This window comes from Lobosporangium transversale, assembly GCF_002105155.1.
Source record: "Lobosporangium transversale strain NRRL 3116 chromosome Unknown BCR41scaffold_76, whole genome shotgun sequence".
Taxonomy (NCBI): domain Eukaryota; kingdom Fungi; phylum Mortierellomycota; class Mortierellomycetes; order Mortierellales; family Mortierellaceae; genus Lobosporangium; species Lobosporangium transversale.
The window spans coordinates 26,450-43,031 of NW_019029054.1; the positions used below are offsets into that span (position 1 = coordinate 26,450).

General features: G+C 41.5%; 5 protein-coding genes across 5 annotated transcripts; all 5 read left to right on the forward strand.

Annotated features, from left to right (window-relative positions):
* The first annotated feature begins 24 nt into the window (after positions 1–24).
* BCR41DRAFT_364751 (armadillo-type protein) lies at positions 25–5,276 on the forward strand. The gene is made up of 17 exons (XM_022026073.1): positions 25–76; positions 167–246; positions 346–549; positions 667–804; positions 949–1,224; positions 1,321–1,400; positions 1,512–1,584; positions 1,694–1,873; positions 1,970–2,040; positions 2,120–2,225; positions 2,314–2,520; positions 2,607–2,679; positions 2,778–2,944; positions 3,031–3,126; positions 3,225–4,838; positions 4,933–5,019; positions 5,110–5,276. The coding sequence occupies exons 1-17, from the start codon at positions 64–66 to the stop codon at positions 5,266–5,268; spliced, it is 3,624 nt and encodes a 1,207-aa protein (XP_021875543.1). The 5' UTR covers positions 25–63; the 3' UTR covers positions 5,269–5,276.
* Positions 5,277–5,353: 77 nt separating this feature from the next.
* On the forward strand, positions 5,354–8,133 carry BCR41DRAFT_329528 (hypothetical protein). The gene is made up of 5 exons (XM_022021729.1): positions 5,354–5,575; positions 5,725–5,774; positions 5,894–5,940; positions 6,061–7,589; positions 7,722–8,133. The coding sequence occupies exons 1-5, from the start codon at positions 5,399–5,401 to the stop codon at positions 8,046–8,048; spliced, it is 2,130 nt and encodes a 709-aa protein (XP_021875544.1). The 5' UTR covers positions 5,354–5,398; the 3' UTR covers positions 8,049–8,133.
* A 106-nt stretch (positions 8,134–8,239) lies between these two features.
* Positions 8,240–11,410, forward strand: BCR41DRAFT_343219 (P-loop containing nucleoside triphosphate hydrolase protein; the record flags this gene model as incomplete). The annotated part of the gene is made up of 7 exons (XM_022022325.1): positions 8,240–8,406; positions 8,540–8,641; positions 8,735–8,963; positions 9,059–9,587; positions 9,682–9,801; positions 9,917–11,207; positions 11,241–11,410. The coding sequence occupies exons 1-7, from the start codon at positions 8,379–8,381 to the stop codon at positions 11,408–11,410; spliced, it is 2,469 nt and encodes an 822-aa protein (XP_021875545.1). The 5' UTR covers positions 8,240–8,378.
* Positions 11,411–11,514: 104 nt separating this feature from the next.
* BCR41DRAFT_364754 (S-phase kinase-associated protein 1A-like protein) lies at positions 11,515–12,395 on the forward strand. The gene has a single exon (XM_022026074.1). It carries the CDS (start codon positions 11,720–11,722, stop codon positions 12,197–12,199), a length of 480 nt encoding a protein of 159 aa, XP_021875546.1. The 5' UTR covers positions 11,515–11,719; the 3' UTR covers positions 12,200–12,395.
* A 437-nt stretch (positions 12,396–12,832) lies between these two features.
* Positions 12,833–15,165, forward strand: BCR41DRAFT_364755 (hypothetical protein). Its single transcript, XM_022026075.1, has one exon. The coding sequence runs from the start codon at positions 12,983–12,985 to the stop codon at positions 15,017–15,019; it is 2,037 nt and encodes a 678-aa protein (XP_021875547.1). The 5' UTR covers positions 12,833–12,982; the 3' UTR covers positions 15,020–15,165.
* Positions 15,166–16,582: the final 1,417 nt, after the last annotated feature.

Genomic DNA, 16,582 nt, shown 5'->3' on the forward strand with positions numbered 1-16,582 from the left:
AATAAAATTAAAATTATGAAAGAAAGGAGACTTCTCTTTTGCAGCACATTAGATCAGATCAAGATGGATGAGGCTAGTAAGAGTTGTATACATGTATAGAAGTCAAGTGAAGACATATTCTATTGTTTTACTGTTGACAGCACTCTAATTTACACAATGTAATTAGCTTTGAGAAGTCTTATACAGGCATTAGAAACGATTCACAACCCAACCAGTGCAAATGAAGCTCGCCGACAAGCGGAAGATGTATGGACAAAAAAAATTACAATGATCGCAAAATAGCTGACAGTTATTAATATTAGTATGCTCTATAATTGACTGCTTCTTCATTTACCTCCACTTCAGTTTTGCGAGGATATGAGGCGTCATGCAGCGGCACCCATGTATGGATATTACCTCGCACACAAAGACAAACAGCAACCAGATGTACTACGCCACTTTGGGGTAGGACTCATGGAATACTGTGTTCGCTATCGTTGGACTGATGACACTTTAATTCAAGAGACGAAGGAGTCGCTCAAGCAAGGCGCTATGTCGCTTATATCAGAGGTACATTGAGCCAGTAGCTCATATATATCCAATATAAATGCCTAAGTATTGTCTTCAATCACAGCCGTAGCTAACGCTACTTCTTTCGTTCTCATCACTCCATTGCCTCAAACACAGGGCCTCAAGCCAATGCTAGAGGAACAGTCATTTATAAAGGAAAAAGTGGCGCGTCTTTTCGTGGCAATTGCAGAGCGTGAATGGCCCCTTTATTGGCCTAGTATGAATACTTTCCTGAAAGAGCAGTTCTTTAAAGATGTAAGAAAACCCCTCCGCTTCATAAAAAATAAAGTAAAGGAGGCGTTATATTCTTGGAAACTAGTAGACACATTTCTTTTTTTTTTTTTTTTTTTTTTTTTTTTTATAAAAAAAAGAGATTAATATTTCAATTACGTATCGTAGGAATTAGGAAAAGAAATGGTATTGCTGATTTTAAAATCGATTTGCGAGGATGTTTGGATTTACAATGATCCGCTAGCAGCGCTAAGACAACAGGAATTGAGGACAGGGCTTTTGGAGATCATGGCGAGCCAAGATATATTGAAGAAGCTGTATCCAGATGGGTGGGATAGAGGCAAAAAGGATATAGAATTTATGTATGGCGAGGAAGGTAATGAAGGCTGGACCAAGCGAATAAGCAGCCTACTGCAGGACATTCTACCCCATTGCCAATCAGAGGTAATGGAACAATGGAAACAAGCTTAAGAAATGACAAGTACAATATTGATAGCAGCAGAGATCCTACAAACTAAATTAATCATCCTTTCCCCACAGACCATAACGCTAAAGGATGAAAAGCTCGCAGTCGCAGCTTTGAAAACGCTTGCAGTAACTTTGGACTGGATCCTCTGTCCGTAAGTTATCAAGGGAAAGGTCAATCGTAGATACATGGAAATGAACCATTTCCTCCGCGATATTCTGTTGGTATTGATGAGCATATCGTTTGCCATATTATTTTGATACAGTACAATCGCATCATCTCCTATTGTCCAGCTTATCTGTCAGACTCTGTTGTCGCCTTCCATAAAGATCCGTTTGGTAAATGATAGCTTAAGCCTCATGTTTTTCCATCTCTATCAAATCTCGAAAGTCATTAACTTTAACATGCGTTTAAATCTACTTTTTTTATTTATCATTATATAATTAGGCTGGCGCAGAGTGTTATGATTCCTTAGCATGCAGAAACATGACAGATGTGGAGAGAAATGAAGTTCTTTGGCCGGTCTTGGACCAAGGTGGAATGGATTTGATATCAAGAGCTTATCTGATGTACGCTACACAGCTTGTGCAAGGAGGAGCCTATGAGTTTGTACAAAAAATGGTGCAGGTATGGGTAAATCTCTACACAAATACCCTTGAACGATGATATAGGCAAATGTTCATTATTAACCAAACAAACGTTCTGCTGATTCATCTGTAACAGGCCACCGTCAATCTTGGAGAACAACAGCTTTGCGCAAAGCGCAATACACACGCTCCTAAAGATCTATTCATGTAAGTTAAATAATGCATTTGGATAGCTAGATTAAAGAGGTTTTAGCCTTGAAAATCTGTGTATTAATCCCTTGTTTAGACTTCTTCAGCTATTACACTCGATGGCGTCCCATCCCTCAGTCTTAATAGTATCAATTGTGACATTTTTCTGGTCAACTATCTTGCGTCATGAAACATTTTCAAAGGTAGGGCAGCATTTGACAACTATGTATTTTTATTATATTTTTTTGTCCTATGAAGTCTTATCGCATCCACACTTTATATGCTGTATAGAACTCTGTCGTGTGTTCATTTGCTCCAAAGCTCTTGGAAATATACTCTGCCCATCTAGCAAAGGACATCAAGAACCGATGGAATCGGGACCCTATTTATAAACATTTTGCCATTATTGACTTCGACTCCTTTTCTGAATTTCAAGGGAGAGCTTTGCAACTCTTCCAGAGGGCGGCCGATGTGATCCGCCTCGTTGTGCCAATCATAGTAGGTGCGCATATAGATATGGCATACTCAGACAAAAGCACTGTTGGTAAGGATACTAATATGTCTGTACATTTCGCATCGTCTAGCCACTAGACGCGTTCTTTTGGGTAGCAAACCGAGTCTCCGAGGTCCTCATGATGGAGTTTCCTTTCGAAAACGGTATGTGCTACGATATTCAAATTAATAAATTCTGTCTTTTAACACGGGTAGTCCTCATTCTTACAGAAAAAAAAAAAAAAAAAATGCTTACACCATAGTCAAGGAAACATCACAGTTCAAGGTCTTTGATGGTACTCTCACACTCATGGAAACAACAGTATCCAGTCTGACAGAGATCATGTCCAATAAAGCTCATCCTCAATCTACACAGTTGCTTGGGGGCATGAATTCTGTTCTTAGTGTTATCATCGAGTATGACGGCAAGGTATAAGGTTTGCTATTTACTACATCTGCGCACTGTTAACCATGCTCTCCATATTGATAACTTTTTGTTTTTTATCTTATTCATAGTGCTCTGTAGCTCTAGAAAGAGTTCTCGCATCTATTCCAGCGTTCTCAGATATGTTTAAGCAAAATTCAACGCTGCTATACCGTTCATTGGATAAGGTGTGATAAAGAAATATAGGCTCGCAAGGGCAATCGTCTGGGGGGCTTTCTGCACTCAAATTGGTACTCATTATTATTTTCTATATAATTGTACCTAGCTATTCAAGGCCGTTGAATATCCTTCATTAGATAAGTCCCTTTCGAATGGCGCCCGAATGAGTGACATGGCTGCAAATACCCTTGTTAAGATTGGTAGGGCAATCCCTAATATACTCTATCCAATCTATGGTGAGATTGAGTCTGCAATTCAGCGTTTGGTTGAACAAAACATTATTACACAAGGCCTCAAGAAAACTCTCCAAAGTTTTCTGTTAGTTATTGGATTCAATTCAGATTTACCAGTAAACCAGACTGCTATCTTTGAAAAAGTCGTCCTACCCGTAATTATCGACTTTCAGTCGACGAGCGTAACGGAAGCATTATCAACTCCACGAGCATTTTTAACATATGTTGGGGTGGATGACCTATGCACAGCAGCCTCCAAAACCCTTCAACCAGTGGAAATCAACCAACTAAAGGGGACAATTATCCAACGTCGACAGATAAAGAGTCTGGTTGAGGCTTTACACACTTTCATGAAGGAGACTATTGATGTTAAAAACCCTCACACGATGGAACCCTGGGCATTTCATCTAAGCTCGATCATGCCCAATTTGTTTTCAACAATGCGTTCTCTAAACGCCATATGCAATGAACAGGTATGGACGAACGTGAATACGGATATTAGGGACCACATCTTATCGCTCTCAGCAGAAGACAAGATCGTATTAGTGACAGGAAAGACAGCACCCAGCGCTTTCTTTGGACGATCTGCCGAATCAGACCTAGTCAAATTGGCATTGGATATTAAAATTTGGTTGGCTGTGCTGAGAGATCAATCCTATCGAGTCCTTGCTCAAATCTCGCTACTCGGATCCTCGTTCTATGCGACCCCATCATTGCAGGTTATGTTGGAGCAATCGTTATTTGAGCATGTGGACTTTATCAATAATCGTCAATTAAGATTTCTTATTAACTATGCGGTACAGCCGCTGGTTAAGAACTGCCCAGAACCCTACATGGACTCAGTCCTTTCGCATCTATTGATGCATTTATTTTCGTATCTGGATCAACGCTTACGTAATGACTGGGCTTTGGCATCTGAAGAGGGATTGGTCATAGATGAAATGGAGGATGAAGGAGACAGTGAAGACGTGGATATTTCAGATGGAATTGCCAGAGAAGCAATGCTGCGAGACCTTACGCGAGACGTTGCTAGCTTTGTTTGTTCAATTTTGGAGTTTGGTAAGCAAAAGCCTATGATTCAAGATCCTGGAAATAGCGCAACAGCCTCTACGATCATGCAGAAAGAAATCACGCCCCTAGCGTTATCTATTTTATCAAGACAGGCCATTGCACAAGCCGTCATCACTCTATTGTGTCACATTGTGACTCTCAAGGACACAAAGGCATGTGTACGCGCAGTGGATGCCATTCAGCGTACTCTGGTTGTATTGGTCCAGAATTCCCCCGGGACAAAAGATATCATTGGTGCATTTTCAGCAATGGTTCTTAAGGCAGCAATGGAAGCCATCCACGATCCTTATCATCAAGAGGGCCAAGAAAAATTAATTCAACTTATCACGGAAGTTTATGTTGAGGTTCGTCCGTATGATATAGCGCCCAAGGCAGTTTTTCAACAGGCGTTAGGTGCAGACATTCAACGTCTTGAGGTAAATCAGCGCAATTCAACTTCACGGATAAAAGGGTCTTGTAGAATATAGAATAAGTTTACATTAATTATATTGCATTTCTTTATCGTTCTAGGAATTCGAGCAGGAGCTTGCAAAATCCACCAGTAATCGAACTAAAAAACATGCACTTGTGAAAAACTTTTTGCAAAGCATTATTGGAGTAAGATCATCACAAATCTCGCCTTGTGTTCTTGCTGTTACCGGAAGGAAAATCGTTCAGAGATCTAACTCTATATGGTCTTTAATGTAGGTTGCAAAGTCAGAGTGGTTTAAGCAGAAGTTGGTTGGCGATAATCCTACGCCTGGTAGGACTATTGATGTAAAGTATGACCGCCCTTCAAAGTCTGTGCTAGATTCTGAGGAGCATGACGACATTGGCGAGGGTCTTGCATCGTTGTTTGATGAATAAATTAAAATATGTACTTATTAGATGAGCTGTCACAAAAACAATGCTATATCAAGCCAAGCCATTCTAGCTCTCCTAGTTAAAACTACTTTTACACATTTCATTTTAAAGACCTCCATAACATTCTCAAATCATGGCCGATCCCACTTCCACAGATGTTAAAAGTGACTCTGAACCCTGGTCTGTTCTCGAAAACTTGATTCTTGCACAAGCAATCTACAAATGCGGCGGCACCGACTGGGTTGCAATTGCACGCACCATCAAGGGACATCCCCAAGTTCATCGCTCTAACAACTTTTTCTCACAAAAGGTGCGATTGACGATTGAATTGAACCTTCACACGGTTTCACACCTCAACATTTTTTTTTGTCTCTTAATTGATGTGTCACAATGGCAGAAAGTATGTTAGCACAGATGTCGTAAGACTAACTTACTTGTTCTCAAAACATTGGCAACTAGAGTTGTGCCACTCAATATACCCACCTCTTAAAGAACCTGGAAGCCGAAACGTAAGATAAGAGCAAAACCATGTTTAGATTTTCATAATGATGACTGTGCAGTTATACTGTGTTACTCTACTTTGCTCTGAATATTTATTAATGTGTACTAACAAATACAATTCCGATAGGCGATCAAAGCAATCGCGCGGTGAGGCAGGATCTTCAGCTTCACAAGGTATTTATGTCATTTTTGTCAATAGGAGCCGTACAGCCAACCATCCTCCTACAATTTTATTTGAACCTGCAAAGTAATTTCGTTATCTTTGTACGAAAAAAAAAAAAAAAAAAAAAAAAGATATCCCCTCTGTAGTAAAGCTTGCCGGACAACTTTATAATCAACGGATATTGGAGATCAAGGCGCTAATTCGGAAGGATGAAGAAAGGTTTAGAGCATTGGTAACGGAGCTCGAAGAGATTCGTCAAGGCAAATGGGATAGCCAATTGGCTGAAGAGCTGAAAAAGAATCCACCTCCACTCATATCTGAAAACGAAGCACCTACGAATAATAGTGACACCTCAATAACTGCTAATACGGATGATTCGCATTCGCAGCTGCATCAAGAAGGCGATGGTAACAATGCCACAACCTCATCATCTGACATCAACACAATAGAGCCTTTCGCTCTTACATCGTCATCTGAAGCTCCCTTACCACAGAGTGCGCTGAATTCCGAACAAGTAACAATCCTCTCTAATGAAGATGAAATCTCTTTAAAGGCAACACCCACAACTATACAATCGGAAGAAATTTCCCAACTAGAAGAGGATGTGAATATGGAAGATGTAGCTGGATCGCAACAAACACCACAAGACGCCTCTATAGAATTCAGTAATAGCATCTCATCAAGTGCAGCGCCAACGCTTGTTCAAGGGACAGTGGATATTGAAATGAGCGACGCTACAGAACAAGAGCCACTAAAATCCGACGCGATACCTGAGAATAACGCAATGCCTAAAATCGCTGAGATGCATTATGGGAAACCAGATACAGTTAGCGCCTTAAAAGACAGACAACATTTGAACGAATCGCTAGGATCAGAATCAGATTTATTGCAGTCTGGAGCCATCCATGAGGAGATAGATATTGCACCCAGTGGAGGGGAGCAGGCCCCGGAGACCAATACACAACTGAAAAATGAAGCTATTGATGAAGAAGCCAATGTCGAAAAACAGGGCAAGCGTAAAGACGACGAGATGATGACGGAGTCCGAGATAAAGGACAAGGAAGAGACTGAGGAAGATTCGAAGAAGGCTTCTTCACGGGAAAAAACACCAGAATTGCATGAGAATACTGAAGAAACATTGAAAAAAGAGGAAGAGCTTAATTTAAAACCTCTCCTAGTAGGATCAGAGAAGATTAACGAGGCAGAGCATAGTCTCAGCCACGATCACGATCACGACGGAGAAGATACAGGACATGAAGGCGCAACCAGCGGAGATGAAGATGTAGCTGGATCAACCACCAAAGCAGCTAGGAAACCAAAGAAGATTAAAACAAGTACCGTGCCCGGAAAGCGTAGAAGGCGTTCTACTCGTGGGACAGCCAATGCGGTTGATATTAATGAAGATGGAGGCTATAACAGCACAGACAGTGAAGCTACAGATGGTGTCAACACCAATATATCGTCCGATCATGTTATACGGCCTCAGATGGATGACAAGAAATGGAAAAAAATTCTGATGATGATTTGGTCTGACATTGCTAATCATCGATTTGGAGCCGTATTTATGCAGCCAATTAAAGAACAGGATGCACCTGGTTACTACTATATGATCAAACGACCCATGGATCTCAAGAGTATCAAGGAGCGTATCCGTGATGGTGTAAGTTGATTCAAAATGCATAGGAAGGCATCAAGCAACGCCATTTGACATAGACTTCGACTAGTAATTTGGAAGCACCACCTAATTCAATTCTTAACTTACGTTTTAAACTGTTTAACATATTTAATATAGCAAATTACAAACGCAGATGAGTTCCACCGGGATGTCCTACTGATGTTTATGAACGCCATTATGTATAATAATGAGGATACTGAAGTTTATCATATGGCACAGGCTATGATGTCAGAGGTCGAATTCATAATCAAGAACTTCAAGAGTTCTCAGTCATTTGCTCCTATAGGTACATCAGGGGGCTTAGCCCAAATTGGGTCTAGTAGTACTTCGACATCGACCACACCGACTACTCGTACTGCAGGATTGGATTTATTATCTGGCTCAAGTCAGCCCATGACCCGCAAAAGGAAAAGTTCTGGGCTTGAGATGACACCTGTAGAGTGAGATGAGATTTGTAATACAAAAAAAAATATTGCGCAGCACTTTTCATTTGATTCTTGCCCTTAAGCAAATCATGTATATAAACTCCAGTTCTTTGTAATGCTCAATGCAATTTTCTTTTCTCTTTTACCTCTCTACTCTTTACACATTCATTTTTTTTTTTTTAAAAAAAAAAAAAAAAAAAAAAAAAAAAAATTGAGAGAGAGAACAGAGAACATTAAAAAGAACAGAGGCTGTTTAATTGAACCCTGAAATCATCAAAAACCTAATTTTGTCTTGCTCATCCTTCATTCTTTTTCAATTAAACCCATTTATTCAAGCTATACATTAACTATGGGACAAAAGCGAGGCCCAACGGGAGGTATGTGTGTAGAGCTATAGTTGGATAACAATGGATTGGTGACATCTCCACTCGACATATCTCAACTGCATATTACAGGAAATATGTACTAAGTAACATTTTAATAAGATGTTGCGTTTTTACGAAAATATAGATGTTATTCATGAAAGACGGCGACGAGATGATGGACCCATCCATGACGTAGGAGTACCAGAGGATCAAGATATTGACGAGGATTTTTCTGAGAAACTTGTTGGTAATTGTCGCTGAATTTTCAATAATAGTTGTATTAATGGAATACAACAGTAGACGCATCTAATCTTAAAATTTTTTGTATTTCCTTTCTCAGTCCCCAAACATGCTACTATGGACGCTGTGGCCCAATCACACAGCTTTCAAAGAGACAGTGTCTCCTATATATTTGGAGACCATGATTACACCTGGCTCCCACTTAAGCAAGACCATGAATCACGGCCATTATGGATTACTGAGGACGGACATATTATCTTGGAAGGGTTTTCACCCATTGCTGAAAAGGCTATTGATTTTCTTATTACAATTGGTGAACCGGTCAGCAGGTAGGAATAAAAAAAATCAGAAGCAGCTAACTAGCTTCCATCCCAATCATCGCTTACATGATGCTTTTATCATACTTCTCCGCTCTCATTGCTAGGCCCTCTCATATCCATGAGTACAAGTTAACTCCGTATTCACTTTATGCTGCGGTATCTGTCGGACTAGAGACCGAAGACATCATCGAGGTTTTGAGTCGTCTTTCCAAAGTACCCGTTCCTGAGAGTATATTGGGTCTGATTCGGGACTGTACACTATCCTATGGCAAAGTCAAGTTGGTCTTGAAGCACAACCGATACTTCGTGGAATCTTCGCACCCTGAGATGTTACAAAAATTGCTTCGAGATCCTATTATTAAAGAGGCACGACTAATAGGAGAAGAAGAAACCAATCAGAATGGTGCATTGATCACTGGGAAGGCACCGAACGCGAAGGATTTGTTAATCCCAGGCGTAAAGAAAGATATCCCAGATCCTAATAAAGTAGCGGCTGGAGCGTCAGCAGCAGCTGGGGCCACAGCAGGACAAGATGGAGATGAAATCTTTGCAGTTGTTGGGTTGGATAAGGATGATGATGATGTTGAAAGTGATGACGTTCACTCATTCGAAATCAGTTCCTCATCAGTTGAAGTGAGTATTCTCAAGAGTTTTGCTTTCTTTTTGTCATTCTCACATCAACATGCTATTCATTTATTTATTATGGGATTTTTATGCTCTTCATTAGACTGTGAAGAAGAGGTGTAATGAACTTGACTATCCCATGCTAGAAGAATACGATTTCAGGAATGACACTTTGAATCCTGATCTTGAGATTGATCTTAAGCCTATTACTGTCATTCGTCCCGTAAGTGTCCCAACCTTCCTATGAAGTTGTAAAGGAGTGCTAGAAAGTATGCAAGCACTAGCTATACTATAATGTTTGGACTGACATTTAGTGAGCTCGCTCTTATATGCTATAGTATCAAGAAAAATCGCTTAGTAAGATGTTTGGCAACGGTCGTGCTCGATCAGGCATTATTGTGTTACCTTGTGGAGCAGGAAAAACCCTTGTTGGTATCACAGCGGCTTGCACGGTCAAAAAGAGCACTTTGGTGCTATGTACGTCATCCGTATCAGTCCTACAATGGAGGCAGCAGTTCTTGCTGTGGTCCAACATCAAACCTCATCAAATCGCCGTGTTCACGTCAGATCAAAAAGAAAAATTTCTGGGTGCTGCTGGTATTGTTATATCAACATATAGCATGGTTGCCAATACCCGTAACCGCTCACATGATTCGCAAAAGATGATGAATTTTTTAAAGAGTCGAGAGTGGGGATTTCTGTTGTTGGACGAGGTACATGTCGTTCCCGCAAACATGTTCCGCAAGGTCCTGACAACGATTGCTGCTCATGCCAAGCTGGGCCTTACCGCAACTCTTGTTCGAGAAGACGAGAAAATCGACGATCTTAACTTCTTGATCGGCCCCAAGTTGTACGAGGCTAACTGGATGGATTTAGCCTCAAAAGGACATATTGCCAATGTGCAATGTGCAGAAGTCTGGTGTCCGATGACTCCAGCCTTCTACCGAGAATATCTGCGTGAAAATTCTAGGAAAAGAACACTGTTGTATGTTATGAATCCCAATAAGTTTCAAGCGTGCCAATATCTAATTAGATACCATGAAGAGCGTGGTGACAAGATTATTGTCTTCTCAGACAATGTATATGCATTGGTAGCATACGCACAGAAACTGATGAAGCCATTCATCTATGGTGAAACCAGTCAACAGGAACGTGTCCGCATCTTACAGAATTTTCAACATAACCCCAAGATTAATACGATCTTTTTGTCCAAAGTTGGAGACACATCGATTGATCTACCAGAAGCTACGTGTCTGATTCAGGTGTCGTCTCATTATGGCTCACGTCGTCAAGAGGCGCAGCGTTTAGGGCGAATTTTAAGAGCCAAGCGTAGGAACGACGAAGGTTTCAATGCATTCTTTTATTCGTTGGTGTCGAAGGATACGCAAGAAATGTACTATTCAACCAAGCGTCAACAGTTCTTGATTGACCAAGGCTATGCATTTAAAGTGATTACGAATCTGGATGGTATGGATCAAGAACAAGATCTTGTCTATTCTACACCTGCAGAACAACTGAGTCTGCTCCAGTCAGTGTTGCTGGCCCAGGAGAGTGAAGCGGACTTGAATGATGATGTAGAGCCAGATGCGGATGATCTAACGGGAAACACAAGCCGACGCAGCGGTGCAGGTGGAGGATCAGTACTGAGCCATGTGGGTTCAGTTGCTGGTGGTTCTAACGGGGCGAAGCGCACAGTAGGAGGGCTCAAGAGCTTAAGTGGAGGAGATCAGATGGCATATATTGAATATAACAAGGCGGTCAATTTGAAGGATAAGGACAAGAACAAAGCTGAACACCACCCATTATTCAAGAAGCATCGCAACAAGAAGTAATTCATTTGATAAACGATTAAATAAACTTTTCGCGGTGAGTGGCGAAGACGGAAGAGCGCCACAGGCACATTACAAAAAAAAAGCGCAATTTTTTCTATTCTCTTCTTTTTTTTCCTCGCTCCACTCCCCTTACTTCCCTACTTCCCTCACTCCCTTATTCCTCACTCCTTCATTCCCTCACTCCTTTACTCCCTTACTCCTCTTACCCCTTTAGAGCCTAAAACCTATCGCATTTCATTGTGTAAATAAATTTGTAATCCCTCTCTTAATCATTCCCCCATTACAAAACCAACTGAAATCAACTCTACCATGACTATCACACTTGTCTCACTGGATAATCAACAGTTCAAGGTTGATAAGGAGGTCGCTGAGCGATCCATTCTCATCAAAAACATGATTGAAGATGTGGGTGAGAGTGATGCACCCATTCCTCTACCCAATGTGTCGTCTGCTGTGCTGACAAAGGTTATTGAATACTGTGAGCACCATAGGAACGATCCTATTCAAGTTCAGGACGAGTCAGATGATCCTCGCAAGCGTTCCAATGATATTGAGGAATGGGATAGGAAGTTTATGCAAGTGGACCAAGAGATGCTGTTTGAGATCATTCTTGCTGCCAATTACTTAGATATCAAGCCCTTACTCGATGTAGGATGTAAGACAGTGGCCAATATTATTAAGGGCAAAACGCCCGAGGAGATTCGGATGGCCTTCAACATTGTCAATGATTTTACGCCTGAGGAAGAGGCTCAAATCAAGAAGGAGAACGAGTGGGCTGAGGACCGTTAAAAAATTAAATAAAAAGAACGGACACCATGAAAGCAGGATACGGCAAGCCTTGGTTTTTTAGCACTTGCCGTTCACATGTTAAATTACAGGCTGGCCATTATTCACAGGTCAATTCATTCGAAGCATGATTGCTATTGATTGCTCTTCTTATCGTGAAATTAAACAATCAGTTTACCTCTTTCTTAAAGGACTGGTGGATGACACTTTACATAAAAAATGTTAAGCGAGACCAAGGGTTACCGCCATGCTTCATGGAATATCTGAGATAATCAACACCAAACAGTTGCACTACCAGAACACTTGGGGTGGAAGGATCAACGCCAGGAACGACATGCATGCTTAAAATTGCATGAGGGGGTGGAGTGATGTCCGATTTATTGTCGATGTCCCTCCCCTATCCCAATCTTTCTCCTGCTTTTGCCCTTAGATTTACCATTTCTAAAGATTCTTGGCATTGGTACAGGCTGAAAATGAGAACCATGCTGACAATGCCGATGACATGAGTACTGGTATTTTCTTTTTTTATTTATGATCATGGTACGGCAAGGGGGATATCCCCAGGACCCTCAAAAAACCGAATTCAGGTCAATTGCATTCGTCCTTGATTCTCTTCCTCCCCCCCCCTTTTTTTATGTTCTTACCACTATACTTAAAGCTGTCTATGCGATACTCTTCCCTGTGAAGAAAGTGACGAGCCATTTCTGTTCGTTTGTTGCTTTTCTTTTGCATTTTTTATTTTATTTTGAAAGATCATTATCATTTCCACAAGGAGTAAAAAAAAAAATGGCGTTCGTGAAGAGTGTCAAAAAGTATTTAGAAAAACGAGCAAACCGCCCTAATCGTTACCATCAAAGTTCAGAAGCATCAACGCCTACTTCTGCTTTTGTTTCTTCTTCCACTTTCAATACTCCCGGTGGAAACATCGACAGGGCCAATATCCAAAACGAAGCTATTATCGCAGAGGAACTTAGGCAGTACAACACTAACAGCAACAATAGCAATAATAATGACGACGAATCCTCGCATCCCTCAACCATTCATGACACAAGTAACTACAATACCACTACCTGCAACAACAACATCAATAGTAATATCTCTAGTAATAGCACAACGGCATTATCCGTTTCAACTTCTATCTCATCACATCGTACTCGCCGCCATCGCAAGCGATCATCATTACTTTATCCATCTTCTTCCTCCTCTTCTCGTGCCCATTCCTCCCTTGATCACCGCAATTCTTCTCTGCTGGATGGCAATCAACGAACCATGGATAGTCATTTTGTGGGTCGGACTTCAACAGCATGTCCACGATTCTGCCCAGACGCTTCTCCGGTAATACAACCGAACTCAAGTTCCGCACAAAAAGACAATGACAATCAAAAATCTGCTCGCTGGATGAAGCGTATTCTTGGGAAGGCTGCACAATTGAAACAATATTCCCAAAACTCAGTCTCTAAAGGTACTCTGTTCGCTACTAAAACCGGAAAGAGCCTTAAGAAGCATTTTTTGAAGGGGATACACCGTGATAGGCAACACGACGGAGATAACGAAGCTTATATCAGCGATGATGATATATATCTACGGCAAAATAATTTGGCAGCTAAGAGTGTAGCTGCTTTTCCGCTTATCACGACGTCGATGGACAGCAAAGACATTAGAAACGAAAGTGACAGCGATCCTGAAAGCGATGGAGACAATAGCTACGACAAAGAAGCATTAGATCTTCGCTACTTTTATGACCCTCAATCAGAGGATTCTGTGAACCGGATAACGTTTTTGACAGGACCTGAGCACTACTATCATCTCGCCCTTCAGCTGGAGACAAGTCCTTGTCAAGAGTTCCAACTATATGGTAAAGAACTTTATATTCGCGCAGCAGGACTGGGCTACGCACCAGCACAATTTAAATTAGGCATCTGTTATGAACTTGGCCTCACTCACTTCCCCATGGACCCCACACAATCATTTGCTTGGTACAAGCGTGCAGCTTTGCAGGGCCATGCTGATGCAGAGCTTGCTGTTTCGGGGTGGTATCTTACGGGCCATCCTCAAGGATTAATCCAATCAGAACCACTAGCATACGAATGGGCTTCCAAGGCAGCGAAACGGGGCTGGGCCAAGGCCGAGTATACATTAGGGCATTATTATGAAGTTGGAATTGGCGTCCCACAGGATCTAGCAGTGGCGAAGCAGTGGTATATAAAGGCTGCAGCACAGGGGAACGAGAGAGCGCTTTTGAGATTACTGGTAGGACATGTCGGCTTGGATGTGGACTATGCACACCTTAAAGACGCGTTACTCCACCAAAACCAGAACAACCCTTATTTGATTCACCAACTAGCGCAGTTCCATGAACACAGAGAGTATGGTCTCGTTCCGGATGAGGACGCCGCATTTGAGCTATACGCAGCATCAGCACAAGCAAACTATGCACCAGCACAATACAAGTTGGGAGCATGTTATGAGTTTGGTATTTTAGGATGTCCGCAAGATCCAGTTCAGGCAGTCCACTGGTATAGACGAGGAGCCGAAAACGGGCATGTCGAAGCATTGTTGGCGCTAGCAGGGTTTTACCTTGATGGAAGTGCAGGTCAAGCAGCAGAGCAGAGCGACGAAGAAGCATTCAGATTCGTGGAAGCCGCAGCGCAACGAGGAGTACCTAAAGCTGAATATATCACCGGCTTCTTTCTAGAGCATGGGCTGGGCGTTGAACAGAATATAAATGAAGCAAAACGGTGGTACCATTTAGCCTGTGCCAAAGGCGTGGATTCTGCAGAAAAGCGACTAAAAGACCTAGAGAAGCTGTCAGACTTTTCTTAGCAACCTCAAATTAAATATTGGGAAAATAAGTATAAAAAAAAAAAATTATGGCTTTTCAATCCATCAGCTTTTCTGAGGCTGATATTTCCTACTGCTCATCGTTTTAATAGCATACAGCCCAAGTTACTTCAGTAGCTATCGTTCAGCTCCAAATCCATCATTTGAATAGAGATCTCATTTGTATAACTTAAAAAAGATGATGGTACCGCCTTGATGGGAGATTCCACTCAGATTTTTGCAGCAATTGCTCTGCTGCCAACTTGAATAAACCAGCTTGTTGCTTTCTCTTTTACCTGCTCTGCTTCGTTTTCCTTTTTTTTTTTTTTTTTTTTTTATATAAAAAAAACTCTTTTTCTATAAGAGCGGTACGATTCTCCACCCCTCGGTTTCTCACTCCCTACTTTTTTGCGTTGATCCACCCTTTTGATTACCGCCCTTCCTTTTCTAACTACAACTTCAGCGGGTTTCATCTAGTTGCATCAGATGGACATGGACTCTTTATTTCTCAACTATGCTGCCACTACATCTCCTCCCAGGTTGGTTGAAATTGAGTGGGATCCTCTTATTGGCTTGCCTACGCCAAATCCAGATCCAGGCAATCTCCCATTATTCTTGCTATCGCCTCCACTTCCATATATGAATAACCCACAGGAAGGATTGACCGCACTAGAGCTCATTAGTCCTATTTCATACCAAGGGTCAAGTTCCCAAGATTCTGCTGAAGGAGATAAAAACTTTATTTGGCCTGAGTTGGGCTTTATCGATGCTGGAACCTTTCCTGAAAATGCTGATTTAATTGAGCAAACAATCAGCTCCGGCGAGGACTATCATAGCCCTTGGTCAAATACCGTTGTTGATACCAACCAATCTGATGCTGTGCAGCCGACGTTGCTGATACCTAGCGTGGATGCTCTCTCTCAAACTGCTTCAAGGTAACGAATGAGCCTTTGGTTTTCACATCACTAGGGTGATCAGATATGCTTGTGTAGAATGGAACGTTGCACATCGAGACTGGAGAGGCTTCGGCGGATCGGAAAGGAGAAGCCCATCAATTTATCACTTTCAATAGGAAAACCACGCTATGTGCTCAAGGAATTAGGAATTATATAGGGGGCAAATGCTTCTATTAATGGCAATATTTCCCTATCTATTTGCAACAACGATCTCTTGCACAAATTTCGATATATCTTCGACTGACACGTCGCTGATGACGGCGATGATGATAATATTGATAATGACCTTAATCTATCCACTTATTTGAACCATCTCTGTCTAATCACAGCGTTGATTTCTGTAGCCTGCTAGATGCCTCGTCAACTTCAATATCACAAGATATTGATGCTTTGTTATCGATATCCTACGAAGGAGATGCTTCAACATGGCCTCTTTATCAGTACTATAATAATACAGAGGCGAAGAAGCAGTTGCAACTATCAGAAATCGAGGAACCATCTATGATATTATCCATAAACTCTGACAATGCAGTGATTTTATCAAGCAAGCCGTCTTTGGTACCAGTCGCGGTGCCTTTGCTTTCGTCTGAGATTGCAACACAATTTCAAG